Below are 27,013 nucleotides of genomic sequence, written 5' to 3'. Positions count from 1 at the left end.
GTGATAGCTGATCCTGTGTCTACTTCCAGTCGGCACGGTACGCCTTCAATTGTCGGGTTTGTGAAGATCTTTTCTTCGATGCGGGTAGCTGCGTGGTCTATGGTAACAGTCATTCGGTTTGACTTTGCGCTCTTTCTTTCCTGGCCAATCGCGGTCGCCTCGCCGATCTCGCGCTCTGATTGGCTGGTTTGAAATTTCGGGAATGTGGGGTTTGCATCTCTGACTCAGAGCCGCTCTGATTGGCCGATTTGAATTTTCGGCGGAAGGTTGGGGTGCTCGGCAGACTTGAGCCAGGTGCCCTTCCTTTCACACCGCCGCAAATGGCGCCCTGAACTTACATCTTTGGCGCTGATGTCGCCCCCCGCAACTTCCGCATTCCTCCGGGTCTTCCCTTGTCGATTTTCCGGTGTAGTGGACTTCTTCCTCCTCTTCGCTGGTTGACTCACGATAGGTTTCTTCGTGGTGGACTGCGCTCGGCTTTGCGCCCGCCATTGGCGTGAGTCGCTTTTGTAAGGTGTCTGCTGCATGGTTGGACATCTCATGGGCTCTGGCTTCGTCCAGAGCGTTTGCCAATGTCAGGTTGCTCTTGGCTAGCAACCGTCTCCTCAAACGGATGTCTCTGACCCCCCGTATAAGTTGTTCCAGCAGCTCTTCGTCCAGATCGCGGTACTCGCAATGCTTGGAGGCTTGTCTCAGGGCTGCCATGTAGTCGCTGATAGACTCGCCTTCTTGTTGCCTGCGCTCCCCAAACTCGTACCGTCGAACGTATTTGGACGGGGCTGGTGCGTAGTGATCCTACAGGAGGGTCTGAAGGGTCTGCCACGATACGGTGTGTGGCGGTGTTGGCTCCGCTAGGGCTTCTGCGACGGCGATGACTGCTGACCCACAGTGGCTTATGAAGTAAGCCCGTTTGCGGTTGTCGGAGACTCCCTGTAGCTCGTTTGCCTCCAGGAAACTTTCGAAACGGGTCATATATATTCCCCATGTCTCCTGGGCAGGGTCAAACGGAGTGGGTGGCGTGTAGCCGGTCATCGCTGCAATGGCCGTCACCTTGCTGGGTTTGATTCTCGTAGTGAGTTCAGCTCTGTTCTGGTGCTCTGCCTCAAGATCCCATCCTCGTCGCCAATGTTAAGTTTGGGTATTGACGAGGCAGGAGACCAGGTTAGTGACAACAGCTCTTTAATATAGTGTGACCCAGCAAAACTCTGGAGAAAAACCTCTCCTTATATACACTTCAGCCTGAGGCTGCATCCAATCAGAACCGAGATATTTCCCGCCTAAAACTCCCGCCAAAACTTACAGTAATACATTACAAACTTAATTGCCCCCAACAATCTGGGTCCAGATTGTGGTGATTTTGTTATTTTTCAATAACACTCTTTCCCTGTTTCCTTATAGCAATGAAAAAGCTGTTACTTTCTTGAGGTCATTAGTGTTGCTTGTGCTTTTGTGATCATTTGAATATGAAATAGCTGATCTGATGATTAATAGATGGAGCAGTCAAAAAAAAGTATAAAGAATGAATTTTAATCAGAACCACCTGCATTTTTTCATGCTGAATAAATGTGCATAGTTTAAATGTTTGATAAATATGTTAATCTTAATGTTTACAACAGACATATTCATATCTCTGTTGTAAACACTTAAGCTTCTTAACTCACTTGATGCCGTATGAGCTTTTTAACTCACGTGTCCTTTTGGATGTCTCACTTTAATACATTTTTTCCAATGGTAAAGGGCAAGAACCAGAAGAGAGAGAGTGTCCCTTTCTGGGATTTGCAAATTGATTTAAGTCCTTTGATTGTTTCTAAGAAATCCTAAAATGGATTTTGAGAACTGAGGACTCTACCCATCCTTCATTACTGTTTCGTACTTATACTTTGCCCTCAGTGATTAGTGTTGTATTCTGAGTGGAGGTTTCCTCTTAGTGACCATTGAGTGGATCATCACATGATACTTAATGTCAGTGGTTGCTGTCTTGTTAATAGCATTTAACAGTAATAGTCTTATTTGTGGCTTTTACAGAGTTCTTTCCAATATAAATATTTCACTGAAAGAGTTTTAAATTTGTTCAGAATTTGTCTGCATTCTGCAGCTAAATACCTTTTACTATAATTGTTAATTGGGTGTAAGTGTGTAGAGTTTATAGAAAATTTATAAATGTGACTTCCTTCGTCTCTGCTTTCTATTTCTAATGAATTGATGATAAGATGCCTAAATTGTGTTCTGAGTTACAACATTCTGTGGATCCTCTCAAATGCTGTATATTACTATGAAAGATTTGATGATGGTAGACTGGAACTTTTATTCCGAATAGTATGTAGCTTATAGAGAGAGGATCCTGTTCCACTGGAATGGACTGAAGGGAGCCAAACTGGAATTGCTATTATTAAGATTATCTTTTAATGTTACATAATAACCTCAGTGTTCCTTTTTCTTTTAAACATATTGCCTTTCAAAATTTGACTGTTTTAAGTCTTTAAGATAAATAACTAAAAGTTTTAGGAATTCAAGGGATCAGAGACTTCTGAATTTTCCTGTCCATCGTATTTACTTTCTATTTTTCTTACAGGACTGAGTCGGTGGCTGAAAAAATGCTGACCAACTGGTTCACATTCCTTCTGTATAAGTTCCTAAAGGTAAGAATGTTATATTGTGTGAACCACACTAAGAATGTTGGGGAGAAGGACTGAGACACCCATTTGTCAAAATATTTTATCTGTTGAAGGTTGACAGTATATTTGGCTAAAATACTATGCTATGAATCAAGAATTCAGCCCTCAGATTTCTGAAGGCTGGTACTAAGTCCAACTGAGATTTCATTTTCTGCAAAAAAAGAATAACAACATTGAGCAGTTTTTCATCCCTTGCTAAAAACTTTTGTTACAACACCTAGTGCTATAAATGTTGAAAATGTTCAATATATTATTTTAAAATCCTTTTCACTTGGTGTAATGTGAAGGTTTTGCTTTGATTTTTAAAAAAATCTCCATTTTCCACCATTTTTAAACTTCATTATGAATTGGTTGGTGCAAAGGTGTGAATTGTTTTGAATCCATCCGAGGCACTAATGGATATGTTGGATTAAATACATATGGAGAAGAGAGCTACTGAGAACTTATTTAAGTAAAATACATCATGAATTCAAGAAAAAAGGGACCCCCTGTCAGCCGCTCCCAAAACCAAAAAGGAAACATAGAGTTATTTCTAAGCACTTTCCATTATTGTTTGTTGCCTTTAGACAGAAAATTTGTCAAACTGAAACAATTACTTACATCATTGAAGATACATTCTGAGAACCTATAGGTAGGAACTGTCTTGACTCACTTCCTCCCAACCAAACTACTTACATTTTGCTATCTCTTGTTTCTCTGGAATGTCGCCCCCTCCCTCCTGGAAATCCAGACTATATTCCACCACACCAACCTCTCAAGAAACTCTGGAACCAGAGTTATAATAATAATTTACAGGATTCTTATGGTAGTATTGTGGTCCCACTGATGGGTGTTTTTTTCTTTTCATAATCACTTAGCATGTCATTGTCTTTCATTGGTTCCCTAGCAAAATAAGTAGGCATGAATAAAATTCTGATTCTTTCAGTGCAGAAAATGTTTTAAATATTGCCTGAAGTAAAGCTTTGAACTGCTGTATCACAAATGAACTTAAAACTTTTGGAGCACATGGTGTGTTAAAGGAATTTTGAGGCACAGAAGGACTCCTAGATTAATGGCAGCTACGGATCTATAAATCAAAAGTGATGCCTAAATAATAGGGGTTTGCCAGAGTTTTTATTTGGTGAGTTGCTATGCCACAGAGTAGAACTGCTTTTTGAAGAATACCATCCCTTGTTAAAATAAAGGAAGCTTGACTGCTTTCCAGAACAAGTAAAAAGCTATGCAGATGGCAAACAATCACAACTGGGAGGAACTTAATACCATTGGTCACAGGCATGTCCTAAGGACATCCTGTATCCTTGAAAATTTCTACATTGCTGTCAAATGTATAACAATTTGCAAAGGAATAAGAACAACAAACTTTTGCCTCTCTTTAAACATCTTCTCTGATATTCTTGTTTTAAATTATCCAAATATAACTACACAATTTATTTCATTCTGGCTGTGTTTTTACACAGTATAATATTTGGCAGGAACCAAGTAAGGGACTGACTTGTTTGATCCATGGTGGTGAAGTCATGGAACATAAGTATCTGCACAAAGGATGGATGGAAACTTAGCAAAAAAACAGAAATCTGTTTATATTACACTGGTTGTATAACTACAGCAAATTCTCAGTTATATGTACTATCTGAAGCTGATGATAAGTTTTACTTCTTCTGTCAGGGAGAAATTGTTTAGCTGGTAGATTTGTCACAAGTGTGCTGTTACCATACTTTGTATATTAAATGTAGAAACCATAAATAAGGTCATGACTTACAATTTATTACATACTGTGCTTCAGAATAGGATTCAAACAAAGGAGAACGAAATATAGTACAGCCTGGAAAATATGCTTCAAATTGCTTATGGAATGTTCCAAGAGCTGGTCTAGTTTTGTTTTTTTAAGAATAATGGTACGTCCCCACTTCTTTCAAATATATCCTGATCCAAATTCCAGAAATAGGTAAAATGTATTTCCAAGTTGTGAATGTCTCACAGATTTCCCCTGCTTGCAGTTGTCAAGTTCCAAAACCCAGCTCGCCACCATGGGGCTATCAGTCATGTTGCTGCTACTTGGTTTTATTTTCCTGAGAGCTATAGTAAACCAGACAGTTAAAAGAAAGAAACTAAAATCAGATTGGTCAAAAATGGACCAGCTTTCCTAATCCATCACCCATTGTCATCCTATATACCTGAGGATTTTCAGTAGAAAAGAGTAATGTTTGCAAACAACAGCTCTCATAAACTAATGTCTGGAGAAAAGATCCATGCAATAACAGTGGGGGCGCTTATAAGGACATAATAAAAGTGTGTTACAGGTCTTGTGGTATAAAAAAAGGAGGAAAACGTAAGAGTGATCTCCCAAGTCTTGGGAACATATGCCTCATCTAAAATGTTAGGCAAACGTATCTTGCCAGTCAGGTTTCTGATGTATTAAGAAAGAAAAGACCCATCTTCTTTCCTTTCTCTCTCTCTCTCTTTTTCCCCCCTCTGAGAGGTTTTAGTGGGCGAATATTGCAAATATTTGTCAAATAAGAAGGCATGGTTAAGATGTTTAGAAAAGGCTTTGCAAGCAAGCAGAATGTCAGCAGGTTTTGTTTTATAATCTCTTAGCCCAAACTTGTGCAGGCAAATCAAGCAAGTAAAAATATCTATATTTTCACCTAGACAGCAGATTTTCATGAAAACATGTCACTCTGCGGATGCTGACAGGGCTCTGATCTTCAGGGGGGTCCATATCTTTGATCCAACAATGACTGATGATCAGGACAGCAGTGCCAAGGAAGGCTTTCTAAGAAGCTCTCTGACTTTTCATACAGGATGCCACAGGGCAAATTTGTATTTATAGTCTTGCTGGGCTGTTCTGCCATCAAATTGGAGGAAAGTATTCCCAAAGGTATAACTGTGTGGGTCACATGGGATTATATATTCCCTTGTGACCACTATATAATAACAAGTCCAGGCCTGCGAAACAGAGAAAAGCTAGCTTGCCAAAATAATACATTGATTCAATCCCACTGAGAGATGAGAACAACATATATATTTTTCTTCACTCCCCCATTTCCCATTTAGCTGTCCGCTGCAGAAAAGGTGGGAATAACCAACTTCAAGAAATCAGCAAGCCTTGGGACTGGTGGTTTTGTTGAGGCCTCAAGTGCCATTTATCAGCATCCTAATGAGCCATCCTAGGGAAATAGGAAAGCAAAACAGATAAAGAGGAGCATTGAAAAATGCATAATATTAGGTGCCTGATGAGCTAAATCTCATCAATAAGACACTGTGTGAGCATTAGCTATACTGCCTCAGGCCTCTGCATATGCACAGACATTCACATGCCAAGCTCATACGTCCCACTGATTCCTATAGTTTCAGTTCATTCTTCCTTTCTCCAACGTGGTGCTCTCCACCTATAGTGGATTACAACTCACCCAGATCCTAGCGAATGTAACTATTTATCATGTTACTCAGAGACACTAGGTCAGCAGGTGGGCTGTTCCATTAAAAAAATACACTTAACTGTATTTGGGGTAGGAATCCTCAGCATTGTGTAGACATCATTATAAACACAACAGCAAGCTGTCCATAGGATTTTTCATCATTTTATTTTTGGTTCCTTTTCTTGAAACCACAAGCTCATTTTATAAAAATCATCCTATATTGGCTGCAGGAGCATTCCTAATCATTTGACATAATGGAATTTTTAGATCTGTGTCCTTAAAAGATTGAGCAGCAATTTTTTATGACCCTAGGGGAAAGTGCTGTATACCTGAATGCAGTTCCATCTTCAGTTATGAAGTATTATTTCTAATGTTGCTGATCAGGACTTAATCCCTGCTGCTTAGAAAAGGGAGAAAGGGTTGTTATAAAACATAACTGGTTGCCTAAAGATGTCAGGGTATATGTCCCCCTTTTTAACAAAAGGATGGTGGTGGATGCGTATATGAAGAAGAAAGAGGGATTTGGAGCTCTAAGCAGCCTGAAGCAGAATTTAGAATTTAAATGGAGGGAAACTCAGTGAATTGCGCTTTCCCTTTGGTTTGGTTTATGTTCCTATCATGGCAGCATATTGTGCTAAGAATGGATTAATTTATTTATTAGTTTGTTTGTGAAATATACTTAGTTTTTTAAACAGGGCTTTCCCAAGACTGCCTGTGGTTTCACTATGCCCAAAATGAATATAAAAGCCAGTATCTAAAATGACCTAATTGGTACACTGGAAGCTATAGCCGCCTCTGAAGCTACTGACAGTTTTGCATAGTTGAACTTAAGACGTTAATCTTTGGAACAGAAAGCCAGGACCAGATTTGCCATTCATGAACAGAACTTAAAGGCCTCCAGGGAAGTCTGATATGGACAGGGCAAGTAGATATGCAATACATTCTAGTAACTATCCTGTTTAGTCTGTATATCTTTCATTAGAACAGACAAAGCAATTCTGTTTTTTGATGTTGGAAAACTAATCAAAATAGCCAAATGCCAAAATGGGTTATCTGGAGTCATTGGGTGGTAACTATCTATGAATAACAAAGAGCTGGCTTTATTATTTGGCATAAGACTGAATTGCTGAAAGCCAATCACATTGGTTTTCTAGATAGATGCAATGGCTTGATTTTATATGGCTTAATCCCTGTTAGTTTGAAACTCCACTCTGCTTTTTAGTAAGCCTGGGTCAAATTCTTCCACTTTTCACTGCAAACAAATACTGAATCTATATATAGAATCTAAAAAATCTATATTTTTTTCCAAAATTCTTCCACTGTTGCTTGATTAAGATAGCTATACAAGTATGGCTCAGAGTCAGAAAGCCCAAGATCATCAGTTAGCAAATATAAGTAATTAACAGGTTAATCCAGAGCTTTAAGAACTGCAGAACTTTTCTTTTTATTGTCCATTGCACGATACATAATATCTCTCAAACCTCTCCAAAATAAGAATGGCAAATGGGTTAGTCCCCAGAGGTGCTTTTGAACAAGCAATCCACTGCTCTTATGAGCACTTTAAACAGCCCTGATGAAAAGGCAGGCATAAGCCGCCCCAAAGCAATGCATGGCTTGTCACCTGACTGCAAGTGGTAGAAAACGATATGCCAGGCAAACACAATAGACAAACGAGATGTGACCAAGGAGCCATCTTCAATTTATCCTCTGCCTAGACTTGCATTTTTGTGGCTGAGCGGTTTGCAGAGACCTTTTATGAGCAATCAAAAACTGCCTGGGAAGAAACTTTATATTTTTGGCTTCACCTGAAAGGAGACAGCAGAACTAAAACGGGAGCATTTTTCTAGGATGGATCATAATTGCCATGCGTGCCTGTTAACGGACGGTCATCATTTGGCTTGTGCGTTACGAGGAGACAAGACAGTTATTAATAAACAGCTCAGCACCCACATTTTTTTCCCCCAAGCAGACTTAATGAAGCCAAGTTTGCAAATGAAACATAATTTCAAAGACAGGCATGTTGTCGGAAGGTCTAGGGATGATGTATGCCTGTTCCTGCTCGTTAGCAGCTGTCTCTTTAATTACTGCAGATGCTAACGAGATGCTAACAGCATATGGTGACAGAGGGAGCAGGCTCACTTTGCACCAAAGTAGAATTTGTTGTGCTGGTGGCCACCGGAATAAGAGGAGACTCCATAGAGGTAATGTAGAATATTGCCCTGGGTTCCTAACATTCATAATTTGGAGCTGTTCAAAGTACTGCAATATTTTGGGAATTAACTAGATAGCAGCGTTATAGATCAGATCTATAATAATCTGTAAATGTTGGAGACCATATCTTTCTTCCCAGATGGCAATTCTTGGTTTAGCACCCTTCCTCCTTTGAATAATTTCTCTCCTAGCCTAATAATTTTAAACTCTTCATTGCTACTCCTTTCTCTCATCAACAATACAGCCCCTTGTCAAATATCTTATTGCATAATACCGCACCCTTCAAAGTTTCTAATTTTTTTCCCTTTCATCTAAGCACTGTGACCTAGCACATTTCCCTTAACTGAAATCTGAGTACTTTATTTTTCTTACACTTCTAAAAAAACAGGACATAGATAAGGTTGCCTCTTTCACAGCAGAGTAAATTGTGTTGCTTTTATCAGTGCAGGGAAGCTGATTCGTTCATTATGTATTTGCTTTTTTGTACAATAAGAACAGCAGAGGACACCTAGAGAAATGAACTACGAACTATAGAGGAAACAACAGGAAGCATTTATTTCAAACCATCGGACGATTGTCTAGTTGACCTCATTACTATCAAATATGGAATCTAGCAGCATGACTAAAAACATTTTAAGGAATAAAAGAAATTTACTGGACTTAATTGAAATATAGACTAATGTAGTATATTGGAGTGGGGAAATTCACAACTGAGTTGAGAAATTTGGAGGAGATATTGGAGCTGCAAGCTTGTCTCTAGCAGTATTCTAGCCATAAAATATTTAAGAAACAAACTAGAAGCAAATCTGCATACCTTAATTATTTTGTCTAGAGATTGCAACTATAGTGTGAAAAAAATAGAGAATGATCTGATAGCATCTGTTCTTTTCTTAAGGAGCAAGTTCTGACTGAGGTGCTGATTGGCTGAGGATTGATTGGGCTGTTGCCGTTATCCTAGCAAAGTTCTTATTTCCTATGGATGCCTTGTGTAATCTGTATTGTTTAGAATATGTGTGGTATACCACCTACACTAATACAAAAAATTCAGGGGTTGTTCAATCAATCTTATTTCTTTCATATATTTTTTTAAAAAGCCTATAGCTTCTTCAAGAAGCTCAGAAACGAGGCTCTTAATGTGCTTTCAAAACCAGACCAGGTTTGGGCTGCCATCTTTAAAACTCTAGAAATGATAGAGTCTGTGCCAGAAATGATGCTTCCTAGGTTCTCTGAGGATTTTAGTTATAAAGATTACAGAGAAAATATAGCCTTTCAAATCACTGTGTATTGCTCTTCACTTAAATCTCTTGTTAAATCTAATTTTCTGAAAGGGTCTTCATTTGAACTTAAAATATTGAATCCTTAGCTTGGTTTGCCATTATTAAGTTACAATCCGTGGAGCTCAATGACCTTCAGTGAAATTCTTGAAACTGTTGTTTACATACACATTTTTCACTGCCTTTTTGTAAAGTATTTCTTGGAGATCTCTCTCTCTCTCTCTCTCTCTCTCTCTCTCTCTCTCTCTCTCTCTCTCTCTCTCTCTCACACACACACACACACACACACACACACACACACACTCACACTCACTCTCTCTCACACACACACAGACACACACACACAGAGGGGGAGTCAGGAATTGCATATTGCAAGTACGATAAAGATTTTTTTTCTTTTTAAAAGTTTAGACTGAATAAGCAGCTACTATTTTGGATGAGCAATTAACAAGAGAAACCTTACCAAAGCATATAGAGCTACTTTTGAAGACAATGCAATATTGAATTAATAATTAACAAAATCCTGACCTTGCTCACTCCCGGTCATTTCTGTGTACGTATTTTTTATCCTGCAGCAAGCATCCTGTAAAATAATCATTTAATTGAAGCATGAAATAATGGCTAATAAAATCAGCTTTTGATGCTGATTCTTCTAAAAGACAAGAATAGCAACCACAGTATTTCTCGTACATCCTATGCAAGTCATTTTGGAAATAAAGCGTAATGTTACATTGACCGCCATTCTTTCTCTTCATCCTTTCTTCAGGAGTGTGCAGGTGAACCTCTGTTCATGTTGTATTGTGCCATCAAACAGCAGATGGAGAAGGGGCCTATAGATGCCATCACTGGAGAAGCCCGCTATTCCCTGAGTGAAGACAAGCTCATCCGGCAACAAATTGACTACAAAATGTTGGTTAGTAACAGTGGGAATTTAACTAGGATGGAGTCTTAGTCCTCTGAGTTAGCCTTTCTGATAATATTCTGCTGGGGGCGGGGGGAATCACTATTTAACAAGTAGTTGTTCCTTCATTGAGACCAATAATAAGAGAAGGAGGTAATATAGAAATAGAAGTGAGAATATTCTCTAATTTTTATTGATATTCTCTAAACGTTTGGTAGAGTAGTCCAGTGCTTTTTAAACTTTTTTCTCTTCCCATTTTTAAAAATTATGGAGGACCCCAAAAGATCTTTTCTTTTCAATGGATTATATTTATTGATACATACCATATTTAAAATTAAAATTGTCATGTTTGCTGCTGCTAACATTGTGGGGTTTGATGATATTTTAATGTTATATTATATTTTGGCTTCTTTATATATTGAATTATAACATCCATCCCATTGCAGTTCTGTGGTTGTGTGTGTGTGTGTGTGTGTGTATGTGTCTTTGTGTGTCATGGTGGCTCAGCAGTTAAGTCTTGTCAGCTGGAAAGCCAGCAGCCCAGGTTCGACACCCAAGCACCACACAACTGGGAGGAGCTCCTGTCCTCACCCCAGCTCTTCCAACCTAGCAGTTTGAAAGCATGCAAATGTGAGTAGATAAATAGGTACCACAATGGTGGGAAAGGAAACAGCACTCTGTAATATCATGCTGGCCACATGATTGCAGAAACTTCTTCAGACAGCTGTGGCTCAATGGCCTTAAAACGGAGATGAGCACCATCCCCATAGTCTGCAATGACTAGCGAAATAAAATTCACAGGAATTTTTTAATCTATTTACCTTCCTACCTGTCTATCTACCTATGGATATGGATGGATGGATCTATGCATCCATCCATCCATCCATTCATCTATATCCATATTGATATTGATATATATACATTTGTATTTGCATGATCTCTGTAGATGCCATACGCTAAATAAATAATTTTTCAGCAAAGACTGGCAAATACTTCTGATTTCTCAGATCCCTCAGAGGTGCTTGCAGAACTTTAAGAAACATTGGATTAGTCCCTAGTACTAAAGTTATAGTCTGAATCCTTAGAAGAAGAAAAAAATTGGCATTAAAGTATAGACACACAGCATTCTTTAAAGCCCCAGTGAGGTATAAATAAGAGTTCTTTTCTAATATTAATATTAATTCTCTTCCTAAATCAAAGGGAAAAAACCCCTCTTCCTTTGTGCCACATATAAGATGCATAGTAACTATTTTCTTCTCTAGGAATACGAACCATGACAAATAGAGATGCTAGATTTAAATAACATATGCATCATTCATGGCTAGATATAGAAGTATAGACAGGTCATTTGCCTGTACATTCCAGTGTAGTTAACTCATTACTTCAGGCTTTTAGACTGGAGAGTCTCCTATTCAGAGAGGCTTAAAGTTGGACTTTGTACCTTCTGTTGCAACCAGGTGATCTATGTCAGCTATGATTTTCCCTATTATTTTCAAATGAGAACATTCTGCAACAAGCTTCTCCCTCAGATTTCCTTCCTAATTAGAGTGGAGTGATGCGTTTCAAGACAGTTTAATGACAGCCCTTCCTGTCATCCGTTTCATCTGAGGAAAGCTATAATGTTATGTAGGGCACAGTGTATTTATATTTATTTTATTTTTGAAATTTCCATGATGCCCTACAAAACCAAGTTTTCATATTACAAAAAGAATGTTTAAAACTAAAGCAGTCATTAAAAAAGAAAGAAGGTAGTTAAGCTTTTCTGTTCTTCCCTTTTATACAGACGCTAAACTGTGTGAACCCTGAAAATGAAAATGCTCCTGAAATTCCAGTCAAGGTCCTAAATTGTGATACCATCACCCAAGTGAAGGAAAAGCTGTTGGATGCTGTGTACAAAGGAGTACCATATTCCCAAAGACCCAAAGCAGGAGACATGGACTTGGGTGAGCAACGGTTTCTTGTGTAGTTATAGGATAAACAGTGGATTTGTATTATAATCATAACATAAGGGCTATAAAACTCCAATAGAAAAGATGCATCAAAATAATTATTTTTACTTCATTAAAGGAACTGCATGTTTTTCCAGGGTCATGTGGCTGCTTCAGAAGCTACTCTTTATCTTTGTGTATAAATGTAGCCACTTTACTCTGTGTTTCCCCACAGTTCTCTTCACACATGACCTTCTATACTTGTTGATAGATACAGTACCTCCCTGCATGCTCTAAGGCCACATTTTAAAACTATCAAACTTGATGGCAATTTCAAACTAATGACTCGGGAGAATAGGCAGAGGCTGAAAAGAGGCAGGGTTGGTTATTTATTTATTTATTGGCAGCTCAGTTGATAGTATTTCGATAAATGGATCTGCTTTATATGAGCAAGAATAGGGAAGTATGCAAGAGTTACAGATTGGTATGGTTTTCTAGAAGATCATTTATTTTTCCATCCACCCAATTTCTAGGCTGCCCAAAAATGACTCTGGGTATTTTACACATTTTAAAAATTGAAAAAACATTTTTTTATATAAAAATTGTTAGAGTGAACAATGAAAAAAACAATCCCCCCTATCTGGATTGGGATTGCCAAACTCTGAAGAATGAGTCATGTTTTGGGTACTTTCTTGAAGGAAGGTAGAATTGGGTGCCGGGGTCAAGCAAATAGTCAAAAGGATGCTGTTCCAGAAGGCAGATGCTGTAGCAGAGAAAGATTTACTTCCCAAACTACTGAATTGTCTCCAAGAAGTCTAGAAAAGGTTCACCATTATTCAGAAAGGAATGGAACATTCTGGAATTCTCTGGAAAGGTCTCTTCCCATTTGGCACATCCCTAGTATTTTCTTAGCAAACTGTGAGTAGAATTAAGCTCTCTTAAGAATTAAGGATCAAAATATGCATAATAGTGACAATATCATAAAATATGTTAATGATAATTCACCTATAAGAAATAGATTTTCTTTTGTGTGATTCAGTCATCAGGTAGACTACAAATGAGGATGAGGATGATGATATCCCTTCAGTTGAGTCCTTAGCAGAAATAATTGGAATAAAACAATAGTAGTTTAAAATGGCTAATTTGCAGGAAGATTAGCTAAACTTGGTAAAACTGTTTGTTGCCTTGACTGCAGTGATAAACTTTGCTTTAGTCCACAAGAAACAGATTTGTCATTTAAAACTGGATCCAATAACAAGAAAGAGTCACAGCTTAGGTAGAGATTCTCCTTTTTGAAATTTATCACCCAAAAGTCTTTCCCTCAGAAATTTGCTCATAATCTTCTTTGGGGAGAAACTAAAGTCATAAAATGGGCAAGAGGTGATTCAGTATTCCTGAATACCTGAACAACTTTTTGCTCCAAAAATTAAGCCCTCATACTTGAAATCTTCATGGGTCAAAACTAGGTAAAAGGAATGTGTAGCTTGAGACAGATGCTATTTGGTATGCAAGGAAGGTCATTTTTCATTCTCAAAGAAAAATGTTATTATGATGTATTGCTGATTCTAGGTTAGCATTTTAAATAAGTTCATGATCGCAGGAAGTAATAAGATATAATACCTGAGAGATGATGACAACAGTAATCTCATATGAATAAAGTAGTGAACTAAATATTTTCAGGGTGGGGAGGGAAACTGGCATAATCCCAGTAGTTGAGATAACAATGCTTGTGATCACTGAATATGTAAGACTCACAGGATTGAAAAGCAGAAGGTTGTTGATTAAGCTGGAGATATTCTTGAAAATTCCTCCAAATGGGTTGTGAAGTTGAATAATATGAAGTTTTGTGGGCAGGGGGTTTGCTTTTGAGTTTGTCTTTCACTTCCATCAACCACAGTTTTCTTGGCAATCACTTCAGAATTGATTTGCCATTGTTTTGTTCCTAAGAGTGGGAAACCCAAGTCACCAAGGAGAAAATAGCCTTATTACATTAGATCCCAAACAGATTTTCCTAGCATAATTGTTGCTAACTACAGCAAGACCGTATTGGGGTTTAGAGTGGGGTGTGGCTTTTTAAAATGGCTTCTGCCATGCCTCATTCACATGCTCTCCATGCCTTTCATTCTGTGATCTGTCCAAAGTGAGCACGATCCCCAGTGACCCCATGCCCTTCTCTTCCATCGGTGCAGAGTGGCGGCAGGGCAGGATGGCTCGGATAATTCTTCAAGATGAAGATGTCACCACAAAGATCGACAACGACTGGAAAAGACTCAACACTCTAGCTCATTACCAGGTGTGGTTGTCCTTGGGTTTTTACCAGCAGTGGCAGAAGAGACCTGGCATCTGAATATGCTATGTATCTGAATAAGATACATATATTTATCTCATATATGAGAAATGGATACTACAAACAACTGTTGTTATTTATTTTACTATTGAATTAGTATTGGCAGGAGAGAATAGGATGGAAGTCTAGGCTAGATTCTGGTGTGTACATGCAATGAGTATTAAATAATGGAGAATATACATAGCTCAGGATTGTATTGTTAGGTTTTTGGTGTCCTCTGAGTTTGCTTTTCTTCTTGCAGACATTTCATTATTAGGCTAGACAACATCAGTACACAGATGATGTTACCTAGCCTGGTAATGTTTGTAAGAAGAAAAGCAAGCAAGAATACTAAATTATACATCTTGGAAACGCGTTTGTAGAGAATGAAAAGAAAGCTTCTAGCTCTTAAGTTTAACAAAAGAAGCATTAAAATTATGTGCAGGGTTGTTCTCTTTCTCTGTATTCTTCCTGACAAGGCCTGGAAGAATCCATATGCTGTCCTGTGTGCTTTTTCTTTGATCTGTCCACTACAAACAATTGAATAAATATGTTCTAACAAAGCAAGAATGAAAGAAGAATAAATTCTAGACAAAGCTGAAAAGCTTTCTATTTTTGTGCCAGGCAGATTTTGAAGGAGATAAAACTCAGGTCAGATCTGGGAATCCCAAGGAATGGAAAATGGCTTTTTATTAAGAAGAAAAAGAAAGCTTTCTTCTGTTTGTGTTTCCATTATGAGAGAATGAACTGGTCATGTTCTCAAATTTTCTAAGAGATTCTGACTAGGGAGTTAAACTTGTTATTTCAGCTTCCTTTAGTAGGGAGCTCAGTGTTGGTCGGAGTGAGAGAGGTAGAGGTTATGAATCTTCAGTCTTAATTTTGGTAATATTCTCTACAGGTAACAGATGGTTCATCTGTGGCACTGGTGCCCAAGCAGAACTCTGCCTACAACATTTCCAATTCCTCTACTTTCACAAAATCACTCAGCAGATATGGTGAGTAAATGAAAAAACATCCTTGCCAGTTTACTGTCTAGAATTCAGTAGCAATCTGGGAATTAAGAAAGAAAGTCTTCCTAAGTTAAGAAAAAGCAGACTAAAAAGGATACCATGCTTCAGTCAAGCCTCTTCTAATGACTTCCTTGGTATTGCATGACAAAATTGACCTAGACCCATTTTATAGTAATTCAGCTAGCTTCTCCCAGTCAAGGCTTTTGCCTCTGGTTGGTTTACCCAGTTTAGTTTAGTTGCTTCCAAAATCTGTATTTCTTCGCTGTGTTTTCTTAAAGCCTCTGTGCTTTCATGTGTCTTATTGGTACATGATTAAGAGAAGCAAGGGAGTTATTATAAATATTAAAAATATTACTTTACTGAGGAAAAAAATTGTTGCAGGATCCAGTCTGGGTCAGTCACCAGGACCAGAAGTTTAGTCTGCACAGCTTTTGACCGTGTGCTGGAGCCCATCCTCCAGGAATATTCAGATAGAGAGAAGTTTCCTGAGAATGGGCTCTAGCACAAGTCTGAAACCACACTATACCTCTAGTCCTGATGACCAACCCTGACTGGATCTTATAACATAATCCTGGGACATACATATTTGCCTTCATATGTGAAAGAAAATGCCAGTTATTTAGAATTGAAGGGAGCTTGCCAGTAGGTCTTAAATAGCTTCCTTCGTTATTCATTAGATCCTTTCAATGAAAAAAAAGTCAATAATCTTTTTTTTTCCAAGGGCCAATTAGTTAATTAAGTTTAATAGACAGAACCAAAACATATCCTATTTCTTGATGGTACGACAGGCCATGCTGCAAGTTAAGTGAGATGGAGGGAGGACAGCAGAGGCCAAGAGTCAGTGGAGGAGGGAGAGGCAGTTGCCATTATATGTGGTTTCCTCACAGAGAGTATGCTCCGGACAGCTAGCAGCCCTGACAGTCTCCGTTCCCGGACCCCCATGATCACACCTGACCTGGAGAGTGGCACCAAGCTATGGCATCTGGTGAAGAATCATGATCACATGGATCAACGAGAAGGTGATCGTGGCAGCAAGATGGTCTCAGAAATATATTTGACTCGTCTGTTAGCTACTAAGGTAAATCAGAATGGCTCCTAGGTCCACTGTAAGAGTGGGGTAGTGTTATAAGTTTAATAAGAGCAAGAGCAAGAGCACTTACACTTATATACCACTTCACAGTGCTTTACAGCCCTCCCTAAGCGGTTTACAGAATCAGCATATTTTCCCCAACAATCTGGGTCCTCATTTTACTGATCTTGGAAGGATGGAAGGCTGAGTCAACCTTAAGCCTGGTGAGATTCGAAATGCCAAATTGCAGGCTGCCAGCAATTTGTCAGCAGAAGTAGCCTGCAGTACTGCACTCTAACCTCTGCACCACCACAGATCTTAATATTTTGTCATGAACTCTATCCTGTTCACCTTTTTTCCTAAATTGTTTTATATACTTACATGAATTATATGCATTGCATGGGATTCTAATTGCCATCTGAGTAGTCATCTATTAGGGTATGGGGTGTGGTGCAGGGGTGAAATCTAACAGGTTCTGACAGGTTCTGGAGAACCGGTAGTGGAAATTTTGAGTAGTTCGGAGAACCGGCAAATGCCACCTCTGGCTGGTCCCAGAGTGGGGATGGAATGGGGATTTTGCAGTATCCTTCCCCTGGAGTGGGGTGGGAATGGAAATTTTGCAATATCCTTCCCTTGCCATGCCCACCAAGCCACATCACGCCCATCAAGCCACACCCACAGAACTGGTAGTAAAAAAAAATTGAATTTCACCACAGGTGTAGGGAATCCTGCATGTGCAGAGGATTTTAGAGACAGTCTCTCCCTCCAAACCTGATCCATAATCAAGATATGAATATTAGTAAGAACTAGTCTAGAGTTTCCTGCCTAAGCAGGGGTTGGACTAGAAGACCTCCCACTAACCTGCACTCTAGCTATTATCAAAAGGAAGATGGGATAGGTGCTATAATCATTGATTTATCCAGCTTCATTATTCATGCACTTGGTGGACGCCCTCATTTTATCAGTATTCCATATCAGCAAAAACCCAAGCGAAGGAGTATTAAAAATACAGTGGCTTATGACACAAACACCGAACTGCTCACAATATAATTGCTACACTAATTCCTGAAGTAAATCAAACGGCCAGTAGAAGATTTGTGTTGGAACAAATCAAAATAGTACTCTGTTGTCAGATTCTGAAAAATCCCACGATAACTGCAGAGCTAAATTCAGCTCAGCTGAAACTATCCTAGCCAAATCATAAATCATAGTAATCTGCAAGAGGAATGCTGGTTGCTGTATTGCTATTGTTTAACGTGTACAGTTTTAGAATATATATACAACCTGAACATTCCAGGGTACTGTTCGCTTCTTCTATGAGCAGCAAAAACATCTAAGCAGTAGAAAGATTTTCTTCCCCTCTCTCCCTCTCCCTCTCCCTCTCCCCCCCCCCCTCTGCAACTAGAAATTTTGTCACATTTGGTTAGTTTCGTTTCTGAATATACAGTTTACACGTAATTTGAACATTCCGTCAGACAGCACAAATGAGGGGGAAAGTGGGGCACCTCACTCTCTCAAATATTTTCAGAATTCCATTATGGATTTTTCTTCCTCTCTCTCAGTCTAAAAGCAGTCCTTTTTCATAGGGAGATACCGGGATTACCTCAACCTGAAGGAGAGGAATATATCTACATTTTAGGTTTTTGCTGGCTGTTGAAAGGCACAGTTTTTGAAAGCACTTTCAAAATTCAAGATTTCGTAGCAAAATGTCCTTTGCAGTTTCGCAGAGACTCTAAGTTTCTCTCTCTTTCTGCAGTTTTAAACCATTATTCTAACTACATGTGTTGTATGTTTTTCAAACTTCAGTAGCTGGATCCTACATGAGATGATAACTGAGAGGATTATAGGCTTAACTTTCCTCATAAAAAAATCTCTGTCTTGGAAAGCCAGCTTGGAACTATTATGAAAAGGGGGAAAATCCTGTACTTAATTGAATACTGAACCAGATCTGAAAACCATCACGGATCCCCTGTTAGACCTCTTGCAATTTGCATACTGAGCAAATAAACCAACAGATAATGCTGTTAATATGGCTCTGCACTACATCCTACAACGTCTTGAATGTCCAAAGACCTATGCAAGGGTCCTCTTTGTAGACTTCCGCTCAGCATCCAATACCATCATTCCAGACACTCTTCTAACTAAGATAAACCAGCTACAAGTACCTGAACAGACTTGTAAGTGGATCACAAGCTTCCTAACAAACAGGAAGCAGCAGGTGAAGCTAAGCAGAATCACATCAGATACCTGTACAATTAGCACAGCCACACACACACACACACACACACCCAAGGCTGTGTGCTCTCCCCACTTCTCTTCTCTCTGTATATCAGTGACTGCATCTCTAACGATCCATCTGTTAAACTACTGAAGTTTGCAGATGACAGTTGTGTTTGGAGACGGTGATCGGTCTCATTTGAGACAATGATGAATCCGCATACAGACTGGAGGTTGAACAATTAGCCTCATGGTGTGACCGGAACAATCTGGAACTGAACACACTCAAAACCGTAGAAATGGTGGTAGACTTTAGGAAAAACAGTTCCATACTTCCACCTCTTACAATACTAGACAACACAGTATCAACAGTAGAGACCTTCAAATTTCTAGGTTCTACCATATCGCAAAATGGAGAGCTAACAACAAAAAGTCATCAAAAAAGCACAACAAAGAATGTTCTTTCTGCGTTAACTCAGAAAGCTCAAACTGTCCAAGGAGCTGCTGATACAGTTCTACCGAGGAATTATTGAGTCTGTCATCTGCACCTCTATAACTGTCTGGTTTGGCTCTGCAACCCAACAAGACAGACACAGACTTCAGAGGATAATTAGAACTGCAGAAAAAACAATTACTACCAACCTGCCTTCCACTGAGGACCTGTATACTGCACGAGTCAAAAAGAGGGCTGTGAAAATATTTACAGACCCCTCACATCCTGGACATAAACTGTTTCAACTCCTACCCTCAAAACGATGCTACAGAGTACTACACACTAGAACAACTAGATACAAGAACAGTTTTTTCCCGAATACCATCCCTCTGCTAAACAAATAATTCCCTCAACATTAATAAATAATAAAAATATTTATTAAGTCTGCACTACTATTAATCTTCTCATAGTTCCCACCACCCATCTCCTTCCACTTATGACTGTATGACTGTAACTTTGTTGCTTTTATCCTTACGATTTATATTGATATTGTTTCCTGATTGCTTATTTATACCCTATGACTATCATTAAGTGTTGTACCTTATGATTCTTGATGAACGTATCTTTTCTTTTATGTACACTGAGAGCATATGCACCAAGACAAATTCCTTGTGTGTCCAATCACACTTGGACAATAAAAAATTCTATTCTATTCCATTCCATTCTATTCTATTCCATTCCATTCTATTCTATTCTATTCTATTCTCTGAAATAATATGGATTTCTCTATGTAAAATCATATATCACTACCACATAAATCGTTAAATTGAAGATTTGTAGAGAATGAACAAAGGCACAGGAGGCATCTTAAATGAATGGATATGACATGGGTGTCCATAGGGTAAAAGCAGGATAGCCAAAATAGTATCATTGAAGCTCCCCCTATTTTTAATGCCTGCCTGCCTTCCTTCCTTCCTTCCTTCCTTCCTTCCTTCCTTCCTTCCTTCCTTCCTTCCTTCCTTCCTTCCTTCCTTTATAGTTCTTTTATACCTTTTCCAAGTTCAGTTCTAAATTCCTTTACAATAGCCCATGAAAAGCCGGTTTTATTTCATCCATTGGTGACACTTCGGTTTCTTATTTTAAAGCATGTTTTAATACCAGTGAGATATTTTAGCCCTTCTGAGTAGAAAAAAAGAATGCCTTCATTCTATTGTTGCTGTTCTGTTTGTGTACAAGTAATGCTGTGTATTGTGTATTAAGTAATACTGAACAAATATCTATTTTTTTTGTTCCAGGGAACTTTGCAGAAGTTTGTGGATGACCTTTTTGAGACTATCTTCAGCACAGCCCACCGAGGGAGTGCCTTGCCTCTGGCCATCAAGTACATGTTTGACTTCCTGGATGAACAAGCTGATAAGCACCAGATCAATGACTATGATGTCAGGCACACTTGGAAGAGTAATTGGTAAGAAGATGCTGTAGCTCAGCAATCAAGCACATGACTTGCACTGCAGAAAGTCCCAAGATCTCTTCCCAACTTCTGAAGGTCAAGCTGAAGCAGAGTGGATACCTGATGGGTCATTGTGTAGATAAATATTCAGCTAGGTAGATCAATGGTTTGTTTTTGCAAGCCGGTTTCTTATCTAAGCGGCAGCTGGTGTGTGAAAAGTTGGGGGTAGCTAATAGGAAGATGTTTCTTTCAAAGAGTGTAAACAGCCTACTGTAGTTTCAGCTTTTTCAGAAAATAGATCAGATGGTTTAAAAAAATTACCTCAGTTGCATAAGAAAGTGCAGCCTCAAAGCATTCGTGTTATTCTATTCCCTGGTATAAAGGAAGCCTCACATATGCACTCACTTAAAAAGGCATTTATATTAGGCTACAATATAGCCTATATCCAAGTCACTTGTTGAGATGGGAGGCTATAGAAATCAAATTAAAAAAAATACAGGTCTGTCAGAATAAAATTTCTGTTAAGTTTTTATTATGGGACATCATCTTGCTTCGCCAAATACTTCAAAGTCCCCCTCAAAACCAGCATTTTCCAAATTAATGTATAAATCAGTAAAATCACAATATAAAATGTGGAATAATAATGTGGATCCAATAATGGGAACATAATCATTAAGAGATTAGTAAAATAATAGCACAGTACTGATTCAAGGCAAAAAGGTGTTCAGAGTGCTGGAGAAAATCTAACCTTTGGGGGGGGGGGATGGCATGGCTGCCTCACAGGGGCAAACAAAGCATACCAGAAAACAGGGCAGCTACTGAAATCAGCTGCAAACAGGTGCTGCATTCAGACCTTTGCACACTTCAAAGCACCTCTTAATCTTTGAATCAGAAGCGATTCAGAGTCTTAATAAACAATAAAAGCGGCAGCTACAGGAGAGCAGTTAAAAATCTTGTATGCAGCATTTTTGTTTATATAGCCAGTTATCAATTTGCTGGTGAACTGTATTCCACATTTACCTTCGAATGTGATAGGGAAGTTATTCTCCGCATGCTGATTTGCATAGCCTTAAACTCCGTCTCGCTATTTATTTCATGCTATTGGGGATTAACGTGCTCAGTGAATAGTAAGAAGCCGCAGACACTTTTCTGCTGCTGCCTTCCTGATTTGATCTCTCAGTTCCTTTCACTGTTACTGGGGATAGGAATATACACTCTGATCTCTGGTATTTGTTAAATAGCAACCAAATTGCTTTTGTAGTTCAGTAACTGTCAGTAATTAGCAAGGCAGGAAAAGAAACATTTTTAAATGGAGTTATGAGAGCATGGAAACATTTGGAACTGATTTATCACTCGGCTTTCTATATTAAAGGAAATAGCTGTTCTGGGAGTCAAAACGGGGTAGGGAAAGAATCCCAATGATGCAACTCCACAGAGCCCAAGGAGGCAGGCAGGCTCCAGCATACTAATGCCCTTGCTTGTTTTGTACTGCTAATTCAGTGGGTAGAGTAAATTTCAAGAGATGTTTCCCTAAAATTAAAAGATGTAGGTATGACCAACACTTGGATTATATGATTTGTGGGAGTTTAACAGTTGAGACAAATAACAGTTACAAAAAGCAGGGCCTAGTTTTCATTGAGATTATTCAGATTTTATGTTAGGATAGGTGAGATCAGATGATGGAATTATTTTACACGAAAAATCCCCACCCTAGAAGTTATGGAGAAAAGTCTCCATGGATTTCCCTGATGTACAGCATTTTTTTTCCAGTGAGAAGTGAAAAAGTAGATAGTATTCCTGAGGTTCTTTGTGTTGTGCTTTGCAGCTTGGTCATCCCAACCTTCTTCAGGTAAATTAGTTTGAGTTTTCCCAGTACTTTGTGGGGTTTTTTTTCAACCTAGCCAATATAACAGGGAAACATATTATGACAGCCCTTCTGCCTCAATAACATTGTTTTGTGAAAATAAACATGGGTAATTTGAAGAAACAGCATAGCCAATTGCATTGCGCTGGTTGCCTCAGTTAAGCGATAAATTAATGCTGAGCTGAGGAGAATCAAGGAGGTATTTGCTTTTCCTTTAATTATAGTTCTCATTTCTTAATAGAATTTAGCCTCCAAGGGCTAATAAAGAATATAGGGATTTAATAAAGGGCAGAAAACTTGGTGAACCCTGACATTTAACAGTAATTCCAAAGGTTTTAAGAAGAGCAAAGGGAAATGATAGAAATGTTGACAGGTACTGATAAAATTCCAAGGTCAACATATGAATGACTTTGACAAATGCTCTATTCTGTGTCAAAAATAATAGAATTTACTAGGCACAGTTTTGGATATTTAAAACAAGTGTCATGATAGAAATATTTCTCACATTCACTGTTACTTTTCAAATACCAAATGCCCTTAAAATCATTTATATACTGTATTTATATCCACATATAAAACATTTATAAATATGTTCATATACAGCTCCACCCTTATATACACCCACCCTTCAGTGAGTTAGCCATGTACCTGGCAAACCATGCATCAGAATTATTATCACCTGTTTAGATTTGGGGAGGGACCCCGGCCCCCTTACTTTGGTAGATTTTAACCAAGCAAAGGTTTATGCTAAGAGTCCTACTTGAAGCTACTAAGAATATTTTTTTTCTTTTCTTCTCTTTTTCAGTCTACCTCTGCGTTTTTGGGTGAATGTGATTAAGAACCCGCAATTTGTGTTTGACATTCATAAGAACAGTATTACTGATGCCTGCCTATCAGTGGTGGCTCAGACATTCATGGACTCCTGCTCAACTTCTGAGCACAAGCTAGGGAAAGACTCTCCCTCCAATAAACTACTGTATGCCAAGGACATCCCTAACTATAAGAGCTGGGTAGAAAGGTGAGTAACAGCAGCTGTAGACAAAGTAGGTTTGCAAAAGGAACAAAGGTGGAAAGTTTGGGATGGTTCCATGCTATAAAAGAGCCACCTTTGGTTAGAGGAGAGAAACTAGTTCTTTGAAACAATTGCAAGTAATTGTTTTTCTAAAAATTGCCAATTCTTTTCAGACCTTTCTAATGAATAAGTAATAGAGCATATAGATTTCACAGTGGCAGCTATTTGTATTAGGCTGGATCCAGCATAAACATCTAATTTGGAGGTGGGGGGGACCTCAGTGAAATGTTTCTTCTTTCAGCTGAGCTTTTCAGTGGTTGAACAAGACAGGGAATGATGTTTCTGTCGCAACCATTATCAGATCCAAGTCTCCTAAAAATTGCATTTAAAGATTGGTGGAGGTGGGTTGGGGAATTTGGGAGGCACTCCAGGAAAGTAAAAATAACTTCCTCCCCTTTCTCCTTCCACCTTCTCTGGTATTTTGAGGATATTTCTACTGGTAAAGCAATCCATTTGCAGGAGGATTAGCAAAACAAAATCTCTTGCCAATGGAATCGAAAGCCTGGATTAGATCCAACTTGAAAATAATACAATCACGTTGTGTTGAGTAATACAGATAAGAGTTTTTCGTTTTCAGGGGTTTTACCAGGGAGATTCTGATCAACTTCAAGTATGTTTTGTTTGTTAATTATAATGTGTACTATTGGGGTAGAGACTTGCACATTAAAAAAACTCAGTGTAGCTGGTGCTGTTTTGTGAAAATTGTATTTGCTAGTGACATCATTACCCTGCTGATATCTTCAGTAAAACCAGATGGTACCTGGAGGAAACCATCTATCTAGACCCGTTCCAGTCCGGCTTCCGGCCCGGTTACAGCACTAAGACGGCTTTGGTCGCGTTGGTGGATGATCTCTGGAGGGCCAGGGACAGGGGTTATTCCTCTGCCTTGTTCCTATTAGACGTCTCAGCAGCTTTTGATACCATCGACCATGGTATCCTGCTGCACCGGTTGGAGGGATTGGGAGTGGGAGGCACCGTTTATCGGTGGTTCTCCTCCTATCTCTCCGATCGGTCGCAGACGGTGTTGACGGGGGGGCAGAGGTCGGCCCCGAGACGCCTCACTTGTGGGGTGCCTCAGGGGTCGATTCTCTCGCCCCTCTTGTTCAACATCTATATGAAGCCGCTGGGTGAGATCATCAGTGGTTTCGGTGTGAGGTACCAACTGTACGCTGACGACACTCAGCTGTACTTTTCCACACCGGACCACCCCAATGAAGCTATCGAGGTGTTGTCCCGGTGTCTGGAGGCCGTACGGGTCTGGATGGGGAGAAACAGGCTCAAGCTCAATCCCTCCAAGACGGAGTGGCTGTGGATGCCGGCATCCCGGTACAGTCAGCTGCAGCCGCGGCTGACTGTTGGGGGCGAGTCATTGGCCCCAATGGAGAGGGTGCGCAATCTGGGCGTTCTCCTGGATGGACGGCTGTCTTTTGAAGACCATTTGACGGCCGTCTCCAGGAGAGCCTTCCACCAGGTTCGCCTGGTGCACCAGTTGCGCCCCTTTCTAGACCAGGATGCCTTGTGCACGGTCACTCATGCTCTCGTGACATTGCAGTAGTCGCCTGGACTACTGCAATGCTCTCTACATGGGGCTCCCCTTGAGGAGCACCCGGAGACTCCAGGTAGTTCAGAATGCAGCTGCGCGGGTGATAGGCACCTCTCCTGCGCAGACTGCACTGGCTGCCTGTGGTTTTCCAGGTGCACTTCAAGGTTTTGGTAATGATCTTCAAAGCGCTCCATGGCATAGGGCCGGGTTACTTACGGGACCATCTGCTGCCACCGAATGCCTCCCACCGACCCGTGCGCTCTCACAGAGAGGGACTCCTCAGGGTGCCGTCGGCTAGGCAGTGCCGACTGGCGACACCCAGGGGAAGGGCCTTTTCTGTGGGGGCTCCCACCCTCTGGAACGAGCTTCCCCCAGGACTTCGTCAACTTCCTGACCTGCGGACCTTCCACCACGAGCTTAAGACACATCTATTCATTTGCGCAGGACTGGACTAGGGTTTTAAATTTTTAAATGATTAAATTTTAGCTTGGGTTTTAAATTGGGTTTTATTATTTATATCTTATTTTAAATATTTGGCCTTTATAATAAGTTTTTTAGTTGAATGTTTTTATTCTGTACATTTGTGTGTTTTTATATGGCTGTACACCGCCCTGAGTCCTTAGGGAGATAGGGCGGTATAGAAATACGAATAAATAAATAAATAAATAAATAAAGTTTTTTTTCCACTGCTGCTAATAAAGATGAAAAAATAGATAATGAAACACAGGATAAATAAGATTCTCTATTTATAAGTAGAGCTATTTTATTAAACAAATTGACTGTGTGTCTGTTTGTGTACACATGCACGCACACACACATACACAGAGAGAGAGACATTAGTTAGCATTGGTACATTGTACAGACCATACTTCCAAATATGGTTTGTACTTGGAGATTACATTTGTGCCTGAGCTTTAATTCGAACTGTTTTAACAACTTATTATTCTGATGGTTAGAGAAGGACATTGCATTAGTTTTACGAGTATTGTTTTTATGAGACATGTGGACTACACAAGCCAAGTCCCAGCCCTACAAGATGGACAGACCAAAACACTGACTCATGGATGGCTAGAATTATATTTCATTGTGATAAGCTTTAGTAACAGAATCTTACCTAAGGTTTTCCATCCTTCCTTCCTTCCTTCCTTCCTTCCTTCCTTCCTTCCTTCCTTCCTTCCTTCCTTCCTTCCTTCCTTCCTTCCTTCCTTCCTTCCTTCCTTCCCCCTAGGGAACCAGAGATAGGATAGTCTGAGTCTCTTTGTAATACTCTTCCACTCTCTCTGAACTTAACCTATGTTTATTCTGTACTGTACCTGATGTTTTCTTAATGGCCTATAGATTTGTTCTTTAAAGCCATCTCCCTGATCCTCCTATACCCAGAAACTTAACTAATATTCAGAGAGGGAGGGGGGCATCTTCCTTTTTCATGCCAGCATCTCGAGGTAAGGACATCTGGGACAAAACCTGTACTTGTGTCCTTTTTATTGTCTTTTCAACTGCTAGCCTTAATACAAACAATATTTTATGATGCAGGGTTTTTTGGGGTTTTTTTGCATACAGCAATTTATTCGATCTTAAGATTTTTTTAAAAAATATTTAATGAGATTCTGCACACTTTGAA

The 27,013-nt window shown here is 39.4% G+C and overlaps 1 protein-coding gene across 6 annotated transcripts in view; it reads left to right on the top strand.

The window, feature by feature from the left end:
- PLXNA1 (plexin A1) overlaps window positions 1–27,013 on the top strand; it is a 405,135-nt gene that overhangs the window by 358,376 nt on the left and 19,746 nt on the right. For 4 of the 6 annotated variants that reach the window (XM_058168157.1, XM_058168160.1, XM_058168159.1 and 1 more), the window contains 8 exons: window positions 2,573–2,639; window positions 10,346–10,492; window positions 12,264–12,423; window positions 14,550–14,701; window positions 15,633–15,729; window positions 16,632–16,822; window positions 20,759–20,928; window positions 23,583–23,795. In XM_058168157.1, the coding sequence (XP_058024140.1) occupies window positions 2,573–2,639; window positions 10,346–10,492; window positions 12,264–12,423; window positions 14,550–14,701; window positions 15,633–15,729; window positions 16,632–16,822; window positions 20,759–20,928; window positions 23,583–23,795 (1,197 nt within the window). The remainder of the gene's footprint in view (window positions 1–2,572; window positions 2,640–10,345; window positions 10,493–12,263; window positions 12,424–14,549; window positions 14,702–15,632; window positions 15,730–16,631; window positions 16,823–20,758; window positions 20,929–23,582; window positions 23,796–27,013) is intronic. The other 2 variants (XM_058168162.1, XM_058168161.1) reach the window with 2 other exon arrangements.

The sequence above is a fragment of the Ahaetulla prasina genome, chromosome 2 (assembly GCF_028640845.1).
Source record: "Ahaetulla prasina isolate Xishuangbanna chromosome 2, ASM2864084v1, whole genome shotgun sequence".
NCBI classification, from domain to species: Eukaryota; Metazoa; Chordata; class Lepidosauria; order Squamata; family Colubridae; genus Ahaetulla; species Ahaetulla prasina.
Note: the sequence above shows the minus strand (reverse complement) of the source record. Positions and strands in the feature narration are given on the sequence as shown.